The 27082-nt window shown below is 41.7% G+C and overlaps 2 protein-coding genes across 3 annotated transcripts in view; both read left to right on the top strand.

Moving 5' to 3' along the window:
* Positions 1-2966: 2966 nt before the first annotated feature.
* On the top strand, positions 2967-5046 carry LOC140741396 (all-trans-retinol 13,14-reductase-like). The gene is made up of 3 exons (XM_073071564.1): positions 2967-3238; positions 3869-4035; positions 4801-5046. Exons 1-3 carry the CDS (start codon positions 3181-3183, stop codon positions 5044-5046), a joined length of 471 nt encoding a protein of 156 aa, XP_072927665.1. The 5' UTR covers positions 2967-3180.
* Positions 5047-7807: 2761 nt separating this feature from the next.
* Positions 7808-27082, top strand: part of LOC140741429 (all-trans-retinol 13,14-reductase-like) — a 37161-nt gene continuing 17886 nt past the window's right edge. The window contains exons 1-7 of one of the 2 annotated variants that reach the window (XM_073071605.1): positions 7808-8001; positions 8278-8460; positions 10125-10366; positions 15396-15597; positions 16696-16893; positions 16991-17110; positions 22683-22821. In XM_073071605.1, the coding sequence (XP_072927706.1) occupies positions 7839-8001; positions 8278-8460; positions 10125-10366; positions 15396-15597; positions 16696-16893; positions 16991-17110; positions 22683-22821 (1247 nt within the window). In that variant the 5' untranslated portion in view covers positions 7808-7838. The remainder of the gene's footprint in view (positions 8002-8277; positions 8461-10124; positions 10367-15395; positions 15598-16695; positions 16894-16990; positions 17111-22682; positions 22822-27082) is intronic. The other variant, XM_073071606.1, reaches the window with a different exon arrangement.

Consider the following 27082-nt stretch of genomic DNA (forward strand, 5'->3'; position numbering starts at 1 on the left):
CGTTCGCTACTGCGTTCGGCTTCAATTGTTATCCTTTCCTCTTCATTTCTCAGTTCTTGGTCATGGGATGCCAAAACCTCTTCAACATCATCTTCGTCAACTTCCACAAACCCTTAGCCAAACTCTCTATATCCATACTTTGTTCACCACGATCGAAACGCTTTATTATGTCTAGTTTTACGCTAAGTGTAACACCCTTACCCGCTCTTTTAGGCTTTTCCGATACTTTAGAACTCATCTTGCTAACAGATGCACAAAATAAATCGACATAAAGCACAGATGCTCACAGGCACGTGTTTAAGCAATGCCGGTTAGAATGCAGTTCCGGGGGAGGAGCTTGGCTGCTTGCCGCACGCGCTGCCGTTTATCACGCGCTGCCTTTTTTCATAACAGTGAAAACACCTTCTGTTAGCGAAAACGGGTAACTAATGTAAGTTTTTCGTAACAGTGAGGTGACGTAGAGCGAACGTTCGAAAAACGGCGGACATCTGTATGTCAAAGCATTTAGTAAAATGCATCATTTATGACAAATCAAATGTGAGGATTGTGCTGGGCAAGTGTTGCTTTGCTTCTAGTGCCAACATCGCATGCCCACAACTTGCTAACCCTAATTGTACATCTTTGCAATGTGGGGGGATCCAGGAGCACCTGGAGGAAACCCACATGGTCACGGGGAGAATATACAAACTGCTTACAGACAGCAGTGGGAATCGAACCCCTATCTTACAGCTGGTGCTGTAAAGTATTGCGCTGGCCATTACGTTACTGTGCTGTCCTTTTGCTACCATGCTATCTTTGTGCATATTGCTGAGAATTTTTCAGTACTGGCATTTCTGTTATGTAAGAAGAATGACAGAAACAGATCTGCAATGATATCAATGAACATTTGATGGTAGGGTGAAGGAACCATGGGTGACAAGTGAAGTGGAAAATCTAGTCAGGTGGAAGAAGGCAGCATACACAAGGTTTAGGAAGCAAGGATTAGATGGGTCTATTGAGGAATATAGAGTAGCAAGAAAGGAGCTTAAGAAGGGGCTGAGAAGAGCAAGAAGGGGGCATGAGAAGGCCTTGGCGAGTAGGGTAAAGGAAAACCCCAAGGCATTCTTCAGTTATGTGAAGAACAAAAGGATAACAGGAGTGAAGGTAGGACCGATTAGAGATAAAAGTGGGAAGATGTGCCTGGAGGCTGTGGAAGTGAGCGAGGTCCTCAATGAATACTTCTCTTCGGTATTCACCACTGAGAGGGAACTTTATGACGGTGAGGACAATATGAGTGAGGTTGATGTTCTGGAGCATGTTGATATTAAGGGAGAGGAGGTGTTGGAGTTGTTAAAATACATTAGGACGGATAAGTCCCCGGGGCCTGACGGAATATTCCCCAGGCTGCTCCACAAGGCAAGGGAAGAGATTGCTGAACCTCTGGCTAGGATCTTTATGTCCTCGTTGTCCACAGGAATGGTACCGGAGGATTGGAGGGAGGCAAATGTTGTCCCCTTGTTCAAAAAAGGTAGTAGGGATAGTCCAGGTAATTATAGACCAGTGAGCCTTACGTCTGTGGTTGGAAAGCTGTTGGAAAAGATTCTTAGAGATAGGATCTGTGGGCATTTAGAGAATCACGGTCTGATCAGGGACAGTCAGCACGGCTTAGTGAAGGGCAGATCATGCCTAACAAGCCTGATAGAGTTCTTTGAGGTGGTGACCAGGCATATAGATGAGGGTAGTGCAGTGGATGTGATCTACATGGATTTTAGTAAGGCATTTGACAAGGTTCCACAGGGTAGGCTTATTCAGAAAGTCAGAAGGCATAGGATCCAGGGAAGTTTGGCCAGGTGGATTCAGAATTGGCTTGCCTGCAGAAGGCAGAGGGTCTTGGTGGAGGGAGTACATTCAGATTGGAGGGTTGTGACTAGTGGTGTCCCACAAGGATCTGTTCTGGGACCTCTACTTTTTGTGATTTTTATTAACGACCTTGATGTGGGGGTAGAAGGGTGGGTTGGCAAGTTTGCAGATGACACAGAGGTTGGTGGTGTTGTAGATAGTGTAGAGGATCGTCAAATATTGCAGAGAGATATTGATAGGATGCAGAAGTGGGCTGAGATGTGGCAGATGGAGTTCAACCCGGAGAAGTGTGAGGTGGTACACTTTGGAAGGACAAACTCCAAGGCAGAGTACAAAGTAAATGGCAGGATACTTGGTAGTGTGGAGGAGCAGAGGGATCTGGGGGTACATGTCCACAGATCCCTGAAAGTTTCCTCACGGGTAGATAGGGTAGTTAAGAAAGCTTTCATAAGTCGAGGGATAGAGTTTAAGAGTCGCGATGTAATGATGCAGCTCTATAAAACTCTGGTTAGTCCACACTTATTGTACTGTGTCCAGTTCTGGCTGCCTCACTATAGGAAGGATGTGGAAGCATTGGAAAGGGTACAGAGGAGATTTACCAGGATGCTGCCTGGTTTAGAGAGTATGGATTATGATCAGAGATTAAGGGAGCTAGGGCTTTACTCTTTGGAGAGAAGGAGGATGAGAGGAGACATGATAGAGGTGTACAAGATATTAAGAGGAATAGACAGAGTGGACAGCCAGCACCTCTTCCCCAGGGCACCACTGCTTAGTACAAGAGGACATGGCTTTAAGGTAAGGGGGATATTAGAGGAAGGTTTTTCACTCAGAGAGTGGTTGGTGCGTGGAATGCACTGCCTGAGTCAGTGGTGGAGGCAGATACACTAGTGAAGTTTAAGAGACTACTAAACAGGTATATGGAGGAATTTAAGGTGGGGGATTATATGGGAGGCAGGGTTTGAAGGTCGGCACAACGTTGTGGGCCAAAGGGCCTGTACTGTGCTGTACTATTCTATGTTCTATGTTGTATGGCCATTTCCTGTCCCTGTGACCCTGATTTCCGAATTATCTGCATTAAGAGCAGGCATATCGAGGGAACCCTTGGGGATGACTTACTAACTGGTTACATATCAAAGGTTATTGAATGTAATGTTTTAACTATTCTGAGAATCTGACAGATTGAGAGAAATAATTTTCTTCTGGATTATTAAATTACAATCTGCTATGCAGATTCCAAGGTTATTAAATGAATAAACTGCTAGCTGTACTTTTCATTGGTGTTATTTCAGATACACAAAATACTTCTCACTCAAGGATAAAGATTTCACTGAAAGATGTCCAATGACATTTGTATCCTTTCCATCAGCTAAAGATCCTACTTGGAATGACAGGTTTGAAGGTAATTGGCAGCACGCATTGATTTAAAAGCTTTACACCAATATTGCACCTTGCATTATAGTCGCTCCCTAACAGGTTGCTAAGAAAGCATAACATTGTTGAACATGTATCTGAAGATCTTTGGTTTGATGTCTTGTTCACAAGATTAGGTGATCGCTCTTTGGCATCAGGAGCCTACTTAAAGCTGGAAAGGGAATATGAGCCATTCTTGCCTGGGTTTCTGTTATTAGATATGGATGCCATTCATTGATTTAAGATGAAACCAAGAATCGATTCAGATGCCGTGATAATTGACAGCATAATTAACTGCTCACATCTGAAAAGTGACATGGAAGCATATGTCACCAAAACACAATTGAGGAATGACCAGCAACCATCCTTTTCCAAGCTACATCAAAATACTTATCATCTTCCCCTTACCATAAGCATAACTTCAGAAGCTCGCACTGGAGTAGCTTCACCACCCTGGGGAAGGACTGAACTTGCCAGTTACGACCATGTTTTTGGGCATTCAAGTCTTCAAAAGCACAATATTATCACCAAGGACAATTCTGCTCATCTTAAAATGAGAAAAACACAATTCAAAGAAATACTTGCTTTTTTAATAAAAAAGCTACTTTTGTATTTATAGGCAAATCCAGTATGATTATAGTGACCGTAGTACGTTATGAGTGGTTTGAAAACTGGAAAGATGAACGTGTGAAGAAGCGAGGAGAAGACTATGAAAATTTAAAGATGGATATTGCCAGAAATTTGATTGCCCAAACTACTGAGTACTTTTCACAACTCAAAGACAAGGTATGCTTACTTTGTATCATATAATAACAAACTATCTTGTATTTGCAATGATAAAGTATTAAATGGTGAAAGTTGTTTTTCATAGATATATTGCAAGGGTAAAAAAATTATTTATTCTACAGTAAGATAAATTGAAAGATTAACAGTTAAGAGAAGAAACATCCTAGGATGGGATTTTTTGGTGATATTTAATTGAGAGTGAGAAATAAGTGGCTTATACAAGGAAATTCATTTTTAGCAGAGAAGTTAATTATTAATACAAGAGATTCTGCAGATGCTGGAAATCCTGAGCAACACCCACACACACACAAAATGCTAGAGGAATTCAGCAGGTCAGGCAGGATCTGTGGAAATGAATAAGCAGTTGACTTTTTGAGCTGAGACCCTTCATCAGGGAGTTAAGTGAATTGGTAGATAGGTTCAAGATGATTGAGGGAAAAAAATCTTGATCCACTCATTCAGTAGCAAGCCTCTGGAATGCTGGCGGAAAAGTTGATTGAGATCAATATTGTATTTTGTACATTATGTACTTGGATGAGCTATAACATGCTAGTCTATAGACCGAGAACATGGAAATGGGGTTAACTAACTATCCTTTCATGGCAGCGTTGATGTAATGGGCCAAATAGTTGCCTCCTGTCCTGCAAATTTCTACAACTTTTGTATCTGTGTCATGAGTACAAATACTTGTAAACTACAGCTGTCATTTCTACTTTCCAATTGTTTTTGTCTAACTTACCTTCTTTGTGTTGGAATACTTTCTAGATTGAGTTCATCAATGTTGGTTCTCCACTCACCAATCAGTTTTACATTGCTGCTTCTCGTGGAGAGATGTACGGTGTTAACCATGATTTGTCCCGGTTCACTCCAGAGAACATTGCCTCCTGTAGAGCAAAAACTCCAGTCAAGAACCTTTACTTAACAGGTATACTACCTCACATCATACAGGAGAAAGAATTTAACATCCAGTATAGAAGCAGTAAGATTTTTTCAATTGACTTAAAACATTGAAACTCACGCTAAGAGCCAGTGAATGGAAAGTAAAGTCTGAAGTGAAAAGTGGGGGCATACATCTTGAGAAATGAGGGGGCTGGAGCTGGACAGTGATGAGCTGAATTACAACTGCAGTGATAAAGGAATAAGAGTTACATTTGTGATAACAACACACTGCACAACTTTGTCTATTATAAGGGGATTGCAGTACCAGCTGTGAAGAGTCAGGGGCAGCAGATAAGAGGGTGGAAAGTAGTCAGGTTTGCAGTTTAATGAAGAAATTTAAAAAAATGTTTGAAGTGGATTCCCTGTAAGATTTCCAAGATGGGAGTAGAGAGTAGGGAGTAAGTCACGAAAGGAAGTACAGATAGCCCAGAAAAATATAGACCAGTGAGTCTTACTTCAGCAGTTGGTAAGTTGATGGAGAAGATCCTGAGAGGCAGGATTTATGAACATTTGGAGAGGTATTATATGATTAAGTGTAGTCAGCATGGCTTTGTCGAGGGCAGGTCGTGCCTTATGAACCTCATTGAATTTTTTGAGGATGTGACTAAACACATTGATGAAGGTAGAGCTGTAGATGTAGTGTATGTGGATTTCAGCAAGGCATTTGATAAGGTACCCCATGCAAGGCTTATTGAGAAAGTAAAGAGGCATGGGATCCAAGGGGACATTGCTTTGTGGATCCAGAACTGGCTTGCCCACAGAAGGCAAAGAGTGGTTGTAGATGGGTCATATTCTGCATGGAGGTCAGTCACCAGTGGGGTGCCTCAGGGATCTGTTCTGGGACCCTTACTCTTCGTGATTTTTATAAATGACCTGGATGAGGAAGTGGAGGGGATGGGTTAGTAAGTTTGCTGATGACACAAAGGTTGGAGTTGTTGTGGATAGTGTGGAGGGCTGTCAGAGGTTACAGCGGGGCATTGATAGGATGCAAAACTGGGCTGAGAAGTGGTAGATGGAGTTCAACCCAGATAAGTATAAAGTGGTTCATTTTGGTAGGTCAAATATGATTGCAGAACATAGTATTAATGGTAAGACTCTTGGAGGTGTGGAGGATCAGAGGGATCTTGGGGTCCGAGTCCATAGGACATTCAAAGCAGCTGCGCAGGTTGACTCTGTGGTTAAGAAGGCATACGGTGCCTTGGCCTTCATCAATCGTGGAATTGAATTTAGGAGCTGTGAGGTAATGTTGCAGCTATATAGGACCCCGGTCAGACTTCACTTGGAGTACTGTGCTCAGTTCTGGTCACCTCACTACAGGAAGGATGTGGAAACCATAGAGAGGGTGTAGAGGAGATTTACAAGGATGTTGCCTTGATTGGGAAGCATGCCTTATGAGAATAGGTTGAGTGAACTCGGCCTTTTCTCCTTGGAGCGACAGAGGATGAGAGGTGACCTGATAGAGGTATATAAGATGATGAGAGGCATTGATCATATGGATAGTCAGAGGCTTTTCCCCATGGCTGAAATGGCTAGCATGAGAGGGCACAGTTTTAAGGTACTTGGAAGTAGGTACAGAGGGGATGTCAGCGGTAAGTTTTTTGTGCAGAGAGTGGTGAGTGCGTGGAATGGACTGCTGGCGACAGTGGTGGAGTTGGATACGATAGGGTCTTTTAAGAGACTCCTGGATGGCTACATGGAGTTTAGAAAAATAGAGGGCTATGGGTAACCTTAGGTAATTTCTAAAGTAAGTGCATGTTCGGCACAGCATTGTGGGCCAAAGAGCTTGTATTGTGCTGTAGGTTTTCTATGTTTCTATGTTTCTAAACTGTAAACCTATATAGAAATATAATAATCGCATATTTTTCTCTGGTTAGATACTTTTATTGATCCTTTCCATCCCACCTTCATAATTTATTAAGGAAAACTCAGACGGCTGATGCTGGAATCCAGAGCATAAAAATATCTGCTGGAGAAACTCAGCAGGTTGAGCAGCATCTGTGAGGAAAAGGAATTGCTGACATTCTGTTGATGTCCCACATAAGGGCCTGATCCCGATTCAAAAATATTGAATCTTTCTCCTCCCCCTCCCTCCCACAGATGATACTCAACCCATTGAGTTCCTCTAACAGACTGTCTATTTTTTTGCACAAGTATTAAACATTGGTTGCACTCACTTCTGCATTTCTATTGCTGACTTTCTCTTCTTAATGTTTATAAAGCCCAGTAAACTTGTACTGTTCTTGCTGATGGTATTACAACTGCAGACTGAAGTAGATTCCCAAAATGAGACAGTTTAATTATCATCCAGGCATGTAGAAAGTAGTAGAAATAATTCGACAAATAGGTGGAGAGGAACAAAGAGTTGGGAAGTTGAAACTTGACACACTGTTTTTGGGTATGGTCCAATTCAATTTCGGTGAAAAACATACTAGAAATTCTTAAATTCTACTGCAGTCTGCAGTTATTCCTTTCACCCATTCAATTCATGTGATGCCCACGGAAGTGAAGGAGTCCAACAGCAACTACTCACCAATTTTGGGAAATTTGATCACACAAGAACAGGTTATGTGCACAAAAACATTCAAAATAGTGCAGCAATTAGATTCTGAAAAGCAGCCATTAAACTAAATTGAGACAAAATACTAATAATGCGGTGTAAAATGATTAAGTGCAAGCACGTCTAAGATAGTATTATCTTGTTAGTTGTACATTGACATTTTCGTTTCGCTGTCCTGAATTTACGACCTTCGTACTGTTTGGCGATAGAAATAATTTAAACCTGACACGTCCCTTTAATTTCGCGGGTGTCCTTTAAATCTAGAAGGAAGTAAACTTTGACCGTGCTACAACACACGCGAAGAGAAATGTGGCTGACGGCGTGCTTAATATTGCTGCTGGTTTTGTACCTTTTCGTTAGGTCTTTTCGCCGTTCGTCCTCGAGTTCTAACCCCTTCGCTGTTGATACAAGGAGACCACCAGAGCTGCTGGTGACAGACCAAGAAGCAAGAAAGAAAGTCCTCCACAATGGTGTTACAAATTATGCTCAAACTCCATTTTGTTGCACAGCAGATTTTTAACAGTTCATGAGAAAGAGTTAATTTTTCACCGTACTCTGGACCTTAACGCCCCCCCCCCAATTCTGTTCTGAAAACACGTTTATTATTTATTATCGCGTTTTTTATTTATTGTATGGGTGCGAAAAATAGTCCCTTTGTGGATTTAGTGGTTATTTATATATGCGGTTGCAAAAACTCGTGAAATTTGTTTGAAGTACTTCTAACAGGTCTTTGTGACTTTGTTCAGGGTTTTCTGCAAAGAAGGTGCCAGGACAACTGGATGCCATTGTGGTTGGCAGCGGAATTGGTGGGCTTGCAGCTGCAGCAATATTGGCGAAGTCTGGCAGGCGGGTTTTGGTGCTAGAACAGCATGACCAAGCTGGGGGATGCTGTCACTCGTTTATTGAAGAAGGTTTCGAATTTGATACCGGTAAGAGCTCATGTTTGATTTTGTTTTACTTTTAAAAAGCTGGTGCTTTGTGTGACCTTTACAGCCTGGAATTCCTTCGAACGTTGTACCAATGGGGGTGTGTTCCCTCTCGACTACTGCTTTGCGAATTTCCACTTAATTTCCCTTCAAACTAGCTATTTTTTTTTGAATTATCATTTTTTATAGAAGGAAATTCTGCTTTTATTGCAGACTGTTTCATAGTCTCAAAATGCTTGCCGCCAAAGAGTGACTTTTATTGATGCAGTTATTGCTCGGGTCTTATTCATACAGCGCAAAAATAGGCCCTTCAGCCCAGCTGATCCATGCCGACCAAGATTTCCATCTAAGCTAGTCCCATTTGCCTGAGTTTGGCCCGTATCCTTCTAAACCTTTCCTACCTGACCAAGTACCTTTTTAAATCCTATTAATGTACCTGCCTCAACCACTTCTACTTCTCAGGCAGCTTTGAACATTTAACAAGTTGAGTTGATGAAAGGAACCTGTAAATGTGTATTTGGGTTTCTGAAAGCCTTTGACAAAGGTGTCACTTAAAAGACTGGTGTACAAGATAAGAGCTCATAGGTACATAGGTAAGAAAGTATGTTGGGTTGGATTAAAGATTACTTATTGCATTGAAGACAGCTAAAAGGGTGTAACTAATGGAATTTTCCAAGGATCAGTTCATGGCCCTTAATTAATGATTTGTGATCTGGGGAGGGAGCAGATTGGAAGCTATCCAGGTTTGCTGATGACAAAAATACGTGGGAGGGCACATAGTGATAAGGGTATTTGAGCTCTGCGACAGAGCAAGGATAGGTTAAGTGAGTGGGTGAAAACATGACAAACATAGTGTAAAGGAAAGGAATTTCAATGCAGACTATCATCTAAGTAGGCTCTTGAACCAAAGTGGATAATTTCACTCATCTCAATACTGCACTGATTCCACAAGCCATGAACTTGCTTTCAAGGACTCTAAGGCGCATGCTTTCGGTATTATTTATTTATTTGTTTGTTTACTTTTTTTGTATTTATAAAGTTTTCTTTTACATATTGATCATTTACCAGTCTTTGTGTGTAGTTTTCATTGATTCCGTTAAATTTCTTTGTTCTACTATGACTGCCTGCAAGAAAATGAATCTCAGGGTGGTATATGTTGACTTTGATAATAAATTTGCTTTAAACTTCTTAAAGTAGAGAAAGATTGCAGATGAGCAAAATACAGCAAGGTCTCGGTTCTCTTTTTCATCTTATGAAAAGAAGATAAATGTTATATTGATCTTAATTGCAGGATAGCCATGTGTGAATATATTTCCATCTAGCTGCCTGCTCAGTTTTCAAGAGAAATGATATGGAAATGTTACACAATTAATCTGATCTTTGAGGTGGTTTCTATGTTCAGACAGTTGGCAAGGGTGAAAGAATTAGAAATCTGCTTGTGTGTAACAACCTGATGTACCTATGGTAAATTTGAATTCAAACCAAGCAGGAGTACTTATTGTTTCTCTTTTTTCCTTTTTTTTTGCCAACCCAACCCTCCTGAAATCTGACAAGTAGTCTGGCCCAGCAGGGTAATGACCTGGTTGTATGGATTGTGGATTGAAGTGGGTTGTGATCTCTCTGCGTAACCATAAGTATTGGGACTGCTCCCAATTTGCTTGTTTCAGGAATCCACTACATAGGAGAACTCCATAAGCATTCCTTACTGCGAACTTTAACAGACCAGATCACAGATGGGCAACTGGAATGGGCGAAGATGGATGATGTCTTTGACTATGTAATCCTGGGGGAGCATGAGAATTTACGCACATATCAATTATACAGCAGCGAGGGAAATTATCAACATTGTTTGAATACACAGTTTCCTGAGGAAAAAGAAGCTATTGACAAATACCTAAAGCTTACAAAGGTGATGTTTTCCACTAGAAACTGGATTTATCTTAAAGTGCCTATTTAGAATATCATAACACCACAATCTGAATCATTCAGGAATGTGATAAGTTGCTGAATGAGGTACTTTAACTAAGAAATTATAATGTTAATAGTTTTTTAACGTATTAGATTTGTACTGGGGCATAAAATCATGTAGATTTACCACAGTGGCAATAGTGGAGGGAAAAAAGACCTATCTGTGGTATGTGATATTTCCCATGAGTGTTACTTCCTCTGTTTAAATTGCCAGCAGACAACTGTTACCTGAGATTACAAACAGAAAATTACCACTTGCATAAGGGGTTAAAATTCAAAATTACCAACAAATCTTACACAATCCTAACTTGAAATTTTGTCATCACTATCAGTTAAGATATCTGGAGACACGAGACTGGGGATATTGGAGCAATCAGCATTTTTGGGAGGAAAGGAATCATCCTGATGCAGGGTTTTGACCAAAAATTTGACAGTTCCTTTCCTCTTATAAATGCTGCTCAATACGCTGAGTTCTTCCAGCAGATTGTTTGTTGCTCCAGTTAAAAATATTTCAAGTCTCTCAGGAACTAAGCTATTTAATATAGGAAGGCCTGTCTGGTTTGTTCAAAACCCGTGTTAAGAATTCAGTAAGTTGGTTACGTTCTGTGAGGATTTGCAAGTGAATTTGATGGTATTTGGTAGTTCCTGTCTTGGGTAACATCCCTCTTTCTTACAACATTTTGAGGCTGGTGCGTCAACCCTCTCTCCCAAAAAAAACACCATGCACAGTGATGGGTACAATAGTACATGTAGAGCACTGGAGTCCACAAGCTTTTAGTGATGTGGAGACCTGAATCTACCCTGGGCAATCATATGAAGAGACTCAGTGAAGGGGTTCTGATGGAGGAGGATAGCACAGGCAATGTCAAACTGTTTCAAGGAGAGAAAACAGTCCAGTTACCAGTCATGAATGACTGGACTAGCCAAGGATGGAGTTTTGATAGACATGCAGGAGGCTTGTGGGTGTTAATGCAGATTGAAGATTTTAGGGAGAGGAGAATTACAATAGGATGGAGGTTATATTCAGTTTGTTGGTACGTAGGATGACGATGTTGCCAGTGAACTGAACCTAGGAATCAAGGGGCAACAGTATCTGATGTCACCTAAAGGTCAGAATAGATGAGGATAGCAGATCGCTTTCCCAGCAGAATGTCAGTGAGCCAGAAAGATTTAAAAACAGTGGTAATTTCACAGTGACTATAACTGATAATCAGCTTTTTAACTTTTTTAGCTTCAGATATCTAATTTGAAATTAAGTTTGCCTGATTCTCTAGTGGGGCTTGGACATGTCTCAGAATCAATGAATGTTAAACTCATTTTTAAATTTAGTTGTATTCGCTCAAGAAATATTTTGTATGTTTTTATTTGCGTCATCTTTTAGCGCTAAATTAATTCATATTAGACATGCACCACAGACAGCTGGTGAAACCTTTATTGAAACTTTCAATTACAAATACTCACACCTTGTGCAGTTCACTACCCGTGAAGGCGTGGTGTGATTAGTTTTGCTCGGACTTGCATTTTCCTTTTGCTCAGAATCCCAGTCTCAGCATCTTACCTTCCTAATGTTGGTCCAAAGTGCTCACTCTAACCCCTTGAACTGTTCCAAAGTTCAGTAAGATCTGTTACGAACCCCGTAACTGGGTGACTTACCAGCAAAGATAGAGACGTCCGTTGAAGTCTGATAATACTGTTTTTAACAGTATTTATTAGTAAAAATACACAAAAATAATATCAATGCAAATATACAGATAATATACGTCGTCAATACTAAATCTAAAAGTGCGGGTATAATAATAATCAATAAGAAATAAGCTCTATCGTTGTCTAGGGGATAATGAATTGTCCGATGGAAATGTACAGTTCACTGCAGTTCCACAAGCTGCCGTCTTTTGGTTGTCGCTGTGGGGGGGGGAAGAGAGAGAGAACACGAACGAACAGTTACGCTACGGGTTTTGCCAACCTTCCTTTATGATTTCGATCCGTCAGGTGTCTCGTTGTCGTGGCCGTTCAAGTGTGACCTTTCCTTTAGCTAAACCGTTCTTCTGCGGTGAGCCGGCCACCCAGGCAAGGGAGGACGCACATGATCCTCCACCGACTTTCGCTATAAAACGCTATCACGGGATTTCTAGCGTTTCTCCTGGTGCGTCTAAAGGGGTGTTCCCCAGACCCCTCTTTTATTGTTACTCACAGTCAGGTTGGGATGATGCAATCCCTCAACCAGCCCACTCTGGTTGTCCCCTGAGGGGTTTCAATGAATAGTACAGTACTCAATACACAATTCCTTCTCCAAGAGACAATAGCAGTAATCAGTGGTTCCGTTCCGCTGATGTCAGGAGACATTCCACCTGGTTGTGTATTCTGGGTGTCTCTCTCTCATTTCCTGGGTCTCAGACTCGAAATAATAGCGATCTTGCAATTCTCAAAAATGAGGGGGCGACTTTGTACCCTTCGGCCCCTCAGAGTTGCTTCACCTTCGTAACAGATCTTAAATCTGTACATTCTAATCTTTCAGTGAGGCAGCACCACATTGATGGTCCTGTCCAAGTCCAATCCATGATGCTCTCCTTTTTCTGATTGCTGGGCTGTTGCTTGCTATACAGTATCATTTCTACCTACCAGTTGATGAGCTCTGTATTGGAACTGAGCCATTCAGGCCCTTTGGAGCATGCAGTTGGTTGCTTCATTTCATACCAGGATCTCACTTCCAATAAGTTTTATCACTTAGTACTGTGCAAAGGTCTCAGGCACAAGATATACTGTATATATCTCCTTTACACAGTACTGTAGTAATTTCATGTATTGCACTGTACTGCTGTCACAAAAATAACAACTTTCATGACATGTGAGTGATGATAAACCTGATTCTGATACGGTTCTCTATTGCAGACTGAGCATGGGAAGGGGGCAGGGAGAGGGGAATCATGGTTGGAAAAGGGGGAATAGAGAGGGGAGGGAGCAGGAAGCACCAGAGAGACATTCTGTAATGATCAATATTCCAATTGTTTGGAATGAAATGGCCTTGCCTGGTGTCTCAGGGCTGGGTGTGTCTGCACACTCGCCCCTCCCCACCCCTAGCACTCCTTGATCTGCCACCTGTCCTGCACCCCACCCATGGTGCGCCACCCTCGCCATTCCCAACATCCTTTGCTCCCGACAGATTTACAAACACTCTCTCTCCATGTTGACAAATAGAGTACTGTGCAAAAATCTTAGGCACCCTAGCGCTCTGTGTCTCTAGATAGATATATTACAGTACTGTATTCCAGTGTTTTAATCTTGGTCTCTAGTTATCTCAGTGTAGTTTTAGTCAGCTTGTAATAGTCAGCTCTTCCGCCCACTGATAAGGACTCGAATGCCATTAAAGTTGTGTGCTATCTCACTAGAACTGGACAGCCATTCCCAACTAATCAGAATTAGACTTATTTGCCTCATGTACGTCGAAACATGCAGCAAAATGCATCATCTGCATTGACAACAAATGTATCCCAAGATGTGCTGGGGGTAGCCTGCAAGTGTCACCACACATTCCATCGCCAATATAGCATGCCCACAGAGTTCTGCTGAACAATGTAATCAACAGCAACAATAGCAAAACAAGTTCTTTCGCATCCCTACGCACACAGACACACGCACACCCCTCCAATCCCAGGACTGGCTACCTCAGTCTCCAGTCCTTGTCCCCAGACTTGCAGGCGTCAGGCCCCCATCTGCAGGACTCGCCAGTCAACTTGCAGGATCCTCCGATCTGGGCCCTCATGTCCCTGCACCCTTGTGACTCGTGTCTCTGGGACCTTGAGTCTTCCTAAAGCAATCCAACTTCTCAATTACTGGATGCTGCTTAATGAAGCTGAGCATCGTTACTCGAAAAACAAACTACCGATGAACTCAGTGGGTCGGGCAGCATTTTGAGGGAAGTGGATTGTCGACGTTTCAGGTCAAGACACTTCACTCAGATGAAGGGCTGTGACCTGAGGCATTGACTATCCATTTCCGTCTACAAATGCTGCCTGACCTGCTGAGCTCTTTCATCACTCTGTTTAGTGTTCCATGTTCATGCAATTGCAGTCTCTTGTGTCTCCTGAGGTATTGAACCTCTTGCAGGACTAGTCCATGCCGTGATCCATCAGTCTTGGAGATTCATTCCTTCAATTAAGTCATTATCGTTCTTTATTTTCTCAATGTTCTCAGCAAAGTTTACAGAACATTAACTATTCTTGCATCTGGCAATCTCTGAATGTTGCTGAAGGTTATATACACAGCTTTTTCTTCTATTCTGTTTGAATGTGGTCAGTACATCCCCAGATTGCTTCATGGTTAAATTGCTGTCACATCCAGAAATTCCCAAGGATCCCTCCTTAATTCCTTCCACACATTCACCTTGCCTCTTTCACATTGGTCTTTACAAAATAGAAGGTAAAGGTGAGGCTTTTACTCCATACATGTGGAGTTGAGTGGTACATTAAAGCACTAAATATCTGTAAATAGAAAATATTTTCTTACTCAGGACAGTCATAAACACCAGCTGTGTAATGGTTAATGCTTTAAGTGGTATAGTTCTAAATCATTGATCCAGAGATGCAAGCTCGAATCACACAATAGCAACTGAGGAATTGAAGTTCAATTAGTTAAACAAGACTGGGATTTAAATTTAAAAAAAGTCTGAATTAGCATAAACCACTGAGGTGCCTTTTAAAAACTCAGCTAGCTAACAACATCAGGGAAGAAATCTGCTAACCTTATTTGTTTGGGCTTGCACGCAACTCCAGAGCCACCAATGGGTGAATTCACGAGTGTCTTATCAGATTGGGGGTGATGAGCATGTGCAATAACTGCTGGCTTTTGCAGTGTAATCCACATCACATGAACAAATAAAAATATACCAAAGAGCAGATAGAAACAATCACAGACATCCTGTGTGCGTGGAAGAGGGATTTGATCTTTCTAACATATTTTGCTATTTTTCTTAGATGGTCAGAAGACAACTTCCACTATTTGTCATAATAAAAATGATCCCTCTTCAACTGGCCAGGTTCCTCATAAGGACTGGCATCATCCACTGGTTCACGTCAATTTTCAAGCTGGCTTCTACCTCACTTTCAGATGTGGTTAATGACTGGACAAAGAATAAAGACCTTCGAGCAGTCATCTGTTACTGCTGTGGTGATTATGGTAATGTGCTTTCATCATATGTGTTGCCTTTCACTGAGTAACTAATTAAAATAACTTTCTTGGTATGTTTAATTCTGTTGGAATTTGCCAATCCTTTTGCTAACATTAAGTTGACACAACAGTGTAGTGGTCACCCATGCTTCGAATGTGGTCAGAGAGAATGTGCAAGTTCTGCACAGATGACACCTGAGGTCAGGATTTAACAGGGATCTCTGATGCTGTGAAACAGTGGCTCTACCAGTTGGATCACTGTGCCTCTTAATGGGACGGCAGATAGAAGTGTTATCCCTACTTAATGAGTATTTTCACTCATTGTGACTGAAGAGTTAGCAAGAATAATCCCAGCTTCCAATGGGTTTTCCTTTTATCAGTTCACATTTGCTTTCTTCACCTGTGTACCTCTGCTTTCAAGTCCTTAGAACTTGTCATACTCTTTCCCAGGTTACGAGAGGGTTCCGTTACTAAGAAATGTTCGAAACCTGAACAACTTGCAAACTGGAAATGTGGCTGCTTGACTATATGTTCAAATAAAAATGCAAGCCAGCCAAGGGCAGCGGTAATTAAACCAGAGTGTTTAACTGAACCATTCAGATCTTCCTGCAAGATGCACTGATGCTGCCATGAACCAGGTGCCAAGCAGAAGATGCCTGCAGCCCCACAGCAGCTGGCAAATCTATCCCACTGGTCTCCCAAACACTCATTCATAGGTACGGGCTGTCCGTAAGTCAGGTATTTGTAACCTGGGGAGGACCTGTATAACTTCTTGACATTGCCTGATAAATTATCCAAACTATTTAATGACCCACAGGCACTATTATTTGTGGCTTGGATGGAGTTCAGATTAGGAGTGGAGTTGTTCTCTTAAATTTATGCATGTTTGGCTGTCATTTGCATTTGGTTTGTGTGACGCAAACACAGTTGTTGCTCAATGGTCTAGAATAATGGTTAATTACTGACAAAAAGCTTCAGAATTTTAGTTCAGACATGTAATTTAATTTTAGGAAATGGTCTGTAGCTTGGATTCTATAGACTTTTGGTAAACCCATTGTGTATTTGCATATTCACTGCTCTTGCTGGAGATCTGTTTGCTTTCCACAGGAGTCGTGCCCAAAGATGCCAGCGTTGTGATGCATGCCGCGATTGCTCAGCATTTCCAGAAAGGTGCATGGTACCCAAAAGGAGGGGCTAGCGAGATAGCCTTTCACATAATCCCAGTTATCAGGAAAAGTGGAGGAGATGTCCTTGTGCGGGCACCTGTTCGGCGTATATTAGTAAATGAAGATGGCGCAGCATATGGTAGGTGTGAATTCAATGCTTTTGTTTCTCACTGAGGAGGAAGACAAAGTACATTTGATTTATTTTTTGCTAATCAAGTTTTATCCTTCCTTGGTAGGTGTGACTGTGAAGAAGGGTGAGGATGAAATAAACCTGTTTGCTCCCATTGTGATTTCTGATGCAGGAGTATTTAATACCTATGAGGAACTATTGCCACATGAAGTGCAGAGTAAACCAGGTGTGTGCATAAGAGAACTTCTTGATTGCAAAATATACAGAGACAAGCAAATATACAGTTTAAAGCAAGTGATTCAGGACCAACTGGGACATAACTGATTATTTCAATTTTTCTCACTTACTGAATTGTTTGATAAGATGGAGAATTAGATCATTCAGCCCATTGAGTCTGCTCCATCAGGCTTTTTTCCCCCCAGCCCCATTATTGTCTTCTGCATATAACCTGTTAACTCCTTTACCAATCAAGAACCTACTAAGAGACACAAAATACTGGAGGAACTCAGCAAGTCAGGCAACATCTATGGAGGGATATAGACCCTCCATAGATGCTGCCTGACTCAGAGTTCCTCCAGCATTTTGTGTGTATGAGATGCTTGAGATTTACAGCATCTGCTGTATCTTTTGTGTTTTTACAAAACCTATCAATCTCTGCCTTGAATGCGTCCAATGACTTTGCCTCCGCAGCCCTCTGTGGCAACAAGTCCTAGAGATTCACAGCCCTCTGGCTGAAGAAATTCCTTTTCATCTCAGTTTTAAAGACCTGTCCCTTTATTCAAAGGCTATGCCCTCAGGTCCTAGGCTCTCCTACTAAAGGAAACATTCTCTCCACGTTCACAGTATTCATGTCTTTCAATATTTGGTAGATTTCAATGAGATCCCCCTTGTCCTTCTGAACAGCATCAGGTACAGCTGAGAGAGATCAAATGGTTCTTATACATTGAGCCCTTTATTCCCCAGATCATTCTTTTTTTCGACAATATTTTTAATGTTTTTTTTAAAATAAAGAGAATATAGCGTAAAGGAGAATTGTGCAGTGCATAACAAATGTACAATTCACATTCATGTAAGAGATGCACCCAGTGTACAAACATTATCACCCCACCCCTCCCAGTCCCCAACTCCAAGCCATCAATGCATTAGCAAACAGGGTTAAACAGAGCCTTTGTCCCCACAGAGCTGCATTGGTATAGAGGTGTATTTTTCTAATACATAGGCTGTTGTATGATAACTAATCTGAGTCTGAAGTGTTTTACTGGAAAATGCTGGAGGTCAGGGATTTATGTACTGAGGAAAGGGAGAAAGAATGGACCTTTAATCTGGCTGGGAATTTTGAAAATATTCAAGAAAGGGTCCCCACACCTTTTGGAACTTTATTTCTGGATTGAGTAGTGGATCTTCTCAGGGTGTAGACTGGACGTGATGTCCCTGAGCCGCTGAGCGTGGGGTGGGGGGGGGGGGGGGGGTAGGGCAGCATCCCTTCACTGGAGCAAAACTGTGTGCCTGGCCAACAGAGAAGCAAAAGACAGTGTGCGATGTTTGATCAGACTTGGGTGCATGTCCCCTCTCCGGAGGTGCTGAGAAGAGCAATCGTAGGGTTAGGTTCCAGATTGTAATTAAGTATTTGGGATAGAGTTTGGAAGACATCTTTCCAGTATTTTTCCAAATTAGGGCATGTCCAGATCATTCTTGTGAGCCTCTTCTAGACATTCTCCAGAGCCAGCACATCTTTCCTTAAATACAGGCCTAAAATTGCTTACAGTATTCCAAATGTGGTCTAACCAACACCTTGTAGAGCCTCAGCAGTAAAATCCTTGCTTTTATATAATTAATACTAAATAATGATACTACTTCCCCTTTTTGGTGTCTGCAACCTATAACATAGTTAGCCTTCCTGTTTTTTTTTTGTTTACTTGATGGTTCCGAAGGTTTAGAAAATGGCTGTGATTGACTTTGGATCTTTGTTCTTGTGACTTGTTTATTTCAAAATATGCCAGTTATATGGCCAGGTTCAAATCAACTGACTTGTTACTTTATTAAGATACAATCTGGAGTTGGCCCTTCTGACCCTTTGAGCAGTGCCCACCGATTTAACCCTGTCCTAATCACGAGACAATGTACAATGACCAATTAACCTATCAACTGGTAGGTCTTTGGACTGTGGGAGGAAACCAGAGCACCTGGAAGAAACCCGAGGTCACGGAGAATGTACATACTCCTTACAGACAGTGTCAGGAATTGAACCCTGGTACTGTAAAGCTTTGTGCTAATCACTATGCCATTGTGCCTCATAATAGCTCAGTGAGGGGAGTGAGCAATTTATTGTTCAGAAGGATTATTGTGCGAGGTTGAGGAGCCACCAGTTTAATTTGGCTTGTTGAATAATGGAAATGATGGCGTTGGCTGGGCTCATGTTCTAGAGGCATATGAAAAATGTTGCCTAGTCACTGAGCCTAGTATTGGAAGAAATGACCAAATCATTATAGCAAAGAGCACTGGTGGTAAGATGCATTGTTTAAAATTAAATTTCAATTCACTGTTTTGTCAAAAGGAACATGAATAACAATCTGCCTGCTTTAAAAGCAGTCCCTTTGTCTGGAATGTAAGAGTGGTGAGTGTTGAGACTGTGAACTAGAGAGATATTTGAAGCTGGTTGATATAAAAGGTTTATTCATCTCAACAAGCAAACATTCTCCTGGATATATTCTCATTTGAGTCTCTCTAAACTCAAATCACTTCATGTTTTATAGTCTTTAGATCAAAGGTAACAGCAGATGATTCAATAAAATTTCTATAGTTATAGTGACATTGTCAGACTCAAAATACTGAAGAAAACTTGTCCTTCCATTCTACAATATCTATGATGGGAGATGCTCAGCATCCTTGTGAAGCAATTCACAAGGATGGTCTAAAAAAGTACAGCGATCCCAGGCACCCAAAATCAATGTTGTGAAGGCAGACTCTTGGTACACATATAAGACCATAGGAGCAGAATTAGCCCTGTCGGCCCATTGCGTCTGCTCCACCACTTCATCATAGCTGATCCAATTTTACTCTCAGTCTCAATCTTGTGCCTTCTCCCCGTATCCCTTCATGCACTGACTAATCAAGAATCTATCAGTCTCTGCCTGAAATAAACATTAAAAACTTGGCCTTCACAGTTGCCTGTGGCAGTGAATTCCACAGATTCACCACTCTCTGGCTAAAGAAATTGCTCCTCATCTCGGTTCTAAAAAGACACCCCTCTATTCTGAAGCTATGTCATCTGGTCTTGCACTGTCCTGCTATAGGAAACATCCTCTCCACATCCACTCTATCAAGACCTTTCACCATTCAATAGGTTTCAATTAGGTCACCCCTCATACTACTGAATTCTGGTGAATACAGGCCCAGAGCCATCAAACGCTCTTCATATAACAAGTCATTCAATCCTGGAATCATTTTTGTGAACTTCCTTTGAACGCTCTCCAGTTCCAGCACATTCTTTGTAAGATAAGGGGCTCAAACCTGCTCACAGTACTCCAAGTGAGGCCTCACCAGTGCTTTATAACGTCTCAACATTACATTCTTTTATATTCTAGTCTTCTTGAAATGAATGCTAACATTGCAATTGCCTTCCTCACCACAGACTCAACCTGCAAGTTAACCTTTAAGGAATTCTGCACAAGGACTCCCAAGTCCCTTTGCACCTCCGTTTTTTTTTTGTATTTTCTCTCTAGTTGGGAAATAGTCAACCCTTTCACTTCTACCAGAGTGCATAACCATACACTTCCCAACACTATTCCATCTGCCACTTCTTTGCCTATTCTCCTACTCTGAGTCCTTCTGTAGTCTCTCTATTTCCTCAAAAACACCTGCTGCTCCATGTATCTTTATATCATCTGCAAACTTTGCAACAAAGTCATCAATTCCATCATCCAAGTCATTGACATATAACGTAAAAAGAATCTTTCCTGTAATGCCATGGGTTCATAGCTTGTTAAGCAGCCTCATGTGTGGCACCTTGTCAAAGGCCTTCTGAAAATCCAAGTATACACATCAACCGATTCTCCTTTGTCTATCCTGCTTGTTATTTTTATCAAAGAATTCCAACAGGTTTGTCAGGCAAGATTTTCCCTTGAGGAAACTATGCTGACTATGTCCTATTTTATCATGCACCATGAGACCTCATCCTCAATAATCGACTCCCAACATCTTCCCAGCCACTGACGTTAGATAGATAGATGATAGATAGATAGATACTTTATTCATCCCCATGGGGAAATTCAACTTTTTTCCAATGTCCCATACACTTGTTGTAGCAAAACTAATTACATACAATACTTAACTCAGTAAAGAATATGATATGCATCTAAATCACTATCTCAAAAAGCATTAATAATAGCTTTTAAAAAGGTCTATAACTGGCCTATAGTTTCCTTTCTTCTGCCTCTCTCCCTTCTTGAAGAGTGGAGTGACATCAGCAATTTTCAAGTCTTCTGAAACCCTTCCAGATCTAGTGATTCTTGAAAGGGATTTACTAATGTCTCCGTGATTTCTTCAGCCACCTCTTTCAGAATCCTGGGGTGTAGTCCATCTGGTCCAGGTGACTTATCTATCTACAGACCTTTCAGTTTCCCAAGAACCTTCTATCTAGTTATGGTGACTTCACATACTTCATGAACCCTGGCACCTGGAGCTTCTACCATACTCCTAGTGTTGTCCACAGTGAAGACTGATGCAAAATACTTACTCTGTTCATCCACTTGATCTGAGATGTCCCTGGCCCTGGAACCCAGGAGGCAACATACCATCCGTGAATCTCATTCTCACCCACAGAACTTCCTGGTCCATTCCTCTAACTAATGAATTGCCTCTCACCACAATGTGCCTCTTCTTTTTCTCCCCACTTTCCCTTTTGAGTCATAGAGCTGGACTCAATGCCAGAGACATGACCACTGTGACTTTCCTGTGTTAGGTCACCCCTTCACACCCCCTCCCCCCCAAAAAAAGTATCCAATGTGATATACCTGTTGCTGAAGGGGATGGCCATAGGGATACTCTGCGCTGGCTCCTTAACCCCTTGCTCCTTCCTGCTCATCACCCAGTTTCTTGTGTCCTATACCTTGGGTGTAACTACCTCTCTCTATGTCCTATTTATCACCCATTCAGCCTCCTGAATGATCCGGAGTTCATTCAGCTCCAACTCCTCAATGCAGAGTTTTAGAAGCTGCAGCTGGATGCACATCTTGCAGTTGTAGACCTCAGGGACACGGGAGGTCTCCCTGCTTCCCAAATACTACAAGAGGGAGTATTCCACTATCCCAATTATTGATCGAGCAAGTATGTCTGTGACCATGTTCTTCTTCAGCTTCCAGGCCAGGCCAGAATAGCCTGGACTGGAAGCTGAAGAAGGGTCTTGGCCTGAAATGTCGGCTGTTTGTTCATTTCTGACCTGCTAAGTTCCTTCAGTATCTTGTATGTGTTGCTTTGGACTGCAAGCTTCTATGATCTCAGCAACAATGGTGCAAAATAACTTAAACAGTATTGCCTGGATTGATGTAGGCCTAATAGCATACCACCATTGTCTTGTGTTTGGCTAATGTCCAGTGGTCTGGCTGAGCTCCATCTTGGTCATTTCTGAGGAACTCAGAGTGGCTTTTTAGTCATTTATCATTGTTTTGATGGCATTTCAGATCAAGGCAACAGAAAAAACAATCCTGTTAGACTTGCCAATAATATCTGGGAGCATGAAAATAATTCCTTCAGTGGTAGGCAGATCTGATGGTAATTAATCTTCTCTGTTGGCCCCACAGCAATCCAGGCACTGCTGAGCTCTCTACACCATGGAGTGGGAGGATTAAGCGTATTTGTTGGCCTTAATGGTACTGCAGAAGAGTTGGGGTTGAAAGCAGCAAATTACTGGTTCTTTAAGGAGAATGATATTGATGAGCTGTAAGTCAATCTAGTGCTTTAAATGATGACAAAACTTCTAGTAGATAACTTTCCTATATTCGTTAGATTGAATTTTGTGAAATAACATGAATGTGGTTCACAATATAAACCATAAAACTAAAATGCGTAGGAGCAGAACTAGCCCATTTGGCCTATCAAGACTGCACCGCTATTCCATCATGGCTGATTTGTTATCTCTCTTAACCCTATTCTCCTGCCTTCTTGTAAGCTAATCAAGAACCTGTCAACCTCTGATTCAAATATATCCAATGACTTGGCCTCCACAACCATCTGTGGCAGCGAATTCCACAGATTCACCACTGGCGACAGAAATTCTTCCTCATCTCTGTTCCAAAACAATGTCCCTTAATTCTGAGGCAGTGCCCTTAAGAAAGCCATGCTGACTTTGGCTTGCTTTATTATGAGGAAGTATTACTGATATTCTTGGAATGACCTGGAATCTCAAATGGTTTATATATAGTATTTCAATCTGGTCATGCTGTGAGGAAAATTATTGACTCGTTACTATAACTTGTTTCCAATTTTCTTTGAACACTTTCATTTATTGGTTATAAAAATATTGAATGCAAGGAAAAGTTACGGTAGGATGGATGACCACAGGCAGAAAGTACTGCATAATAGGAACCAGAACTGTCAGGCTGGGTAACAGCTGCTTCCCCCAGAGTATTAGTCATCTTAACACACTGCCCCTACTCTCAGTTCCTCAACTCACAGACACACTCATTGTGCACTGGTCACCTTTCATCTTCTATTGCTGCTGTTTCACATATTTATACTGCTGCTTGTTTTATTATAATAGTGTCAGTAACATTACACTGCCTTACATAAACATATACCTCACATTTTGTCAATCTTCAGGCCCTGCCTCTCAGGGACTTGATGTTATTTTGTGACTGTGTGTGACTATATGCACTCTGTTTTGCATCTTGGCCCCATAGGAATTGTTTCATGTAGCTGTATACATGTGTATGTTTGAATGACAATAAACTTGAACTTCAATTTCAACTGTGCAATCATGATGAATCCAATCAAAGTTGCCAACCCAAGAACGGAGAGAAACTGGACTGAACCCTAACCCTAAACCTTGGTGTATTTGGGATAAACCTAATCTAACTAGGAAAGGGAGAGCAGCCCTGAAAGAGCTTAGAGGAAATGAGATTGTTATCAAACTAGCAGATAAAGAGAGCAGTAGAGGCAACAATACCTGTTAGAGGCACACAGACAATTAAACAACCCAGAACTCTACACTAAACTGCCAGAACCCATGCACGAGTAAACACAGGAGAAAATTAAGAACGTTTTGGAAGAACTGAAGAGGGCTAACTATCTTAAAGAAAAACAAGTGGAGTATCTGACAGGGACACAGCCACGGGTATGGAAGTTGTGTACTGTCCCCAAAATACACAAGAACACAGACTGGTGAACCGTTCCTGGAGAATACCTCCCGGCAAGCCCATCGTCTTAGACTGGCAGTGAGACACACAGGACAGCTAAGTACATGGATGCTTTCCTTAACCAGCTATGGAAAAACCACCCCAGCTACATCAAGGACACTTGCCATTTCATCCAGGTAGTCAATTCTATGTCAGTGCCCCTGGAGGCTATACTTTTTGCCATGGGCATTGTTTCTATATTGGTGTATAGACCTTCAAACGGGGGTATCCTCCGGTAAAACCCTCATCCAGAGAGACTGGATGAAGCCTTGGTAAAGCTCCTTTATGTCAGCCTGGCAAAGAATGACTTTGAATTCAATGATGAATTCTACTTCCAAGTTAAGGGCATAGCAATGGGAAAGAAGTTTGCTCCAGCCTTGCCAATATATACATGGCAAAGTGGGAGAAAACATTTTATCCTAAGGGCCCGAAAAAAGCCATATGCCTGTACAGATACTTGGACAACATCTGGGGTGTATGAACACATTGTGAGTCAAAATTGGAAGAATTCATCCAAATCCTGGACACTTATGATCCATCCATTAAAGTTAAGGCCGCAACAAGCAGGAAGAGTACTGATTTCCTGGACAGCATGGTGCTTAAACTAGCACCAGAAAATGGTAGCCAGAAACTAGCCACCAAAGTATTTTTTTAAAAACCACAGACACCCACACCCTCCTGCGTACAAGTAGCTACCATCCCAAACACACTTTCGCAGGCTTTGTCAAAGGACAGCTGACCTGGTTTCACCTCATTTGTACCAGGGCTGAGGACTTTCACCAGGCCACTACTATCCTCTTCACTGCACTTAGACATGGGGCTATAGTAGATGAAAGCTTCAAAGAGTCAGATTTGACATGTTTAAAAGTGCCACATATCCCAGACCACAGAACAATATAGCAAGGAGACTACCACTCATAACAGGATACAGAGAGATGGTGGAGAATATCCACGGGCAGTCAAAACCCATTTTGAGGAAGTCAAAGCAGAGGAGGGGGGGGGGGGGGCACTGGGTCAATGGACTATAGTTTCAGCATTCAAGAGGGGTAAAAACTTAGGGACATACTAGTCAGTACCAAACTGTAGGGTCAGAAGCTGCAGGACATGCAAATATGTTGGAATCTCAAAGAGCTACTGGAAAGTGGGCCCAGATAGAGCAGAGAATAACTTGTGAACAGTAGAACCTGGTATATATGATTCAGTGTAAACAATCTCACATAATATGCATGGGGAGACAGGTAACAAAGGCTTACAGGGTACCTCAGTAATATTACTAGACAAAACCAGAACAGACTAGTTAGCAGACACTTCCTGCACTGTGGAATTCTCTCCGTGGAAATCCTGGGCCTGGAAACTAACATAAACTGGTCAAAGGTTCAAAGAAAAAAAGCAGAGAGAAGATGGATTGAAACACTACAGACATGTGTCCTAAATGAAGCCTAAAAATATAGGCTAGACAATAAAAACATACTCCCCACTATATCAACATTAGGCCCAATAATTAAGCCAAAAATAACTTGATTAGATTGAGAAAATCAGAGCAGGTATAAGAGGATAATCTTTCATTTAATCAGGGAGGCCTGCTTCTGCATTGAACCAACCCTACCTTGAACCCTAACATCTATATCCCTCCAAACCTAAGACCTAAGCTCTCTCCCCACTGGAGGACTAAGTCCATTCTGGTAATTTAAAAACTAAAATGGAATTAACAAGGAGCAAGATGCCAATGAAGGCAAGTAGGGGACTAGGATAATGAAGATGTGGGCCAAAAAACAAAGTGGTAGGGTGAAGTGATACCGCATCTCCTGTATATGAACTACAAACACTAGAAGGACATTTTTCCCATTGCCTGTATAATCACAACCTAACCCTTTGGTGTATTTCCCATTACACATACTGACACATCAACCATTCCCTGAACTAAAAACAAACTAGTTTCAATTCCACATCCAAATAATTTCAGCTTCTATTGATGAAAAATTAGAAATTTAAAGATGTATGAAAAAAATCACATGATGGGTGAAAGTTGTACAGGTAGACAAGAAACACAAAGATCTGATTAAAACATGTTGATTCACATTTGTCCACAGCAGCAGGTTCATAAGAATGATCCTGGGAATGAAAGGGTTAATGCGAGAGGAGCGTTTGATGGTTGTAGGTCTGTACTTGTGGGAGTTTAGAAGAATGGGGGGGGGGGATCTCATTAAAACCTATCAAATATTGAAAGGCCTAGATAGAGTGGATATGGAGAGGATGTTGCATGTAGTGGGGGAGTCTAGGATCAGAGGGCACAGACTCAGAATAGGAGGATGTTCATTTAGAACAGAGATGAGTTTCTTTACCCATAGCATGGTGAATCTGGAATTCATTGCCACAGATGACTGCGGAGGCTAAGTCATTGGGAATATTTAAAGAGAGATTGATAGATTCTTGATTAAGGGTGTCAAAGGTTACAGGGAGAAGACATGAGAGTGGAGTTGAGAGAGATAATAAATCAGCCATGATGCAATGGCAAAGTTGACTTGATGGCCAAATGGCCTCATTCTGCTCCTTTGTTTTATGGGCTTGTAGTATTAGTTTACTTAAGTAAAGCCTCCATTCCAACATCTCCCACTCTCTTTTCTGTTATGTGCTTGTCACCATGGCATTGCAATTGGAGTCTGTCAAGACTTGGGACCAACATTTGGTCTCTCTTCCACAACTCCCCACCCAGCCACCTCCCATTGTTCTTGCACACTGTTATCAATAATGCCAGACAGGTGGCACAACTCATGGACAAAACTGCCAGTGTTTTAGCTTGTAGACTC

Source organism: Hemitrygon akajei, chromosome 18 (assembly GCF_048418815.1).
Source record: "Hemitrygon akajei chromosome 18, sHemAka1.3, whole genome shotgun sequence".
NCBI lineage: Eukaryota > Metazoa > Chordata > Chondrichthyes > Myliobatiformes > Dasyatidae > Hemitrygon > Hemitrygon akajei.

What these genes read in the sequence shown, in the direction of transcription:
- LOC140741396 (XM_073071564.1), top strand. Translation starts at nt 3,181, where the DNA reads ATGACATTTGTATCCTTTCCATCAGCTAAAGATCCTACTTGGAATGAC. An exon ending in TTGGAATGACAGGTTTGAAG is followed by an intron (nt 3,239 to 3,868) that starts GTAATTGGCAGC and finishes TTGTATTTATAG; the next exon opens with GCAAATCCAGTATGATTATA. An exon ending in TTTCACAACTCAAAGACAAG is followed by an intron (nt 4,036 to 4,800) that starts GTATGCTTACTT and finishes AATACTTTCTAG; the next exon opens with ATTGAGTTCATCAATGTTGG.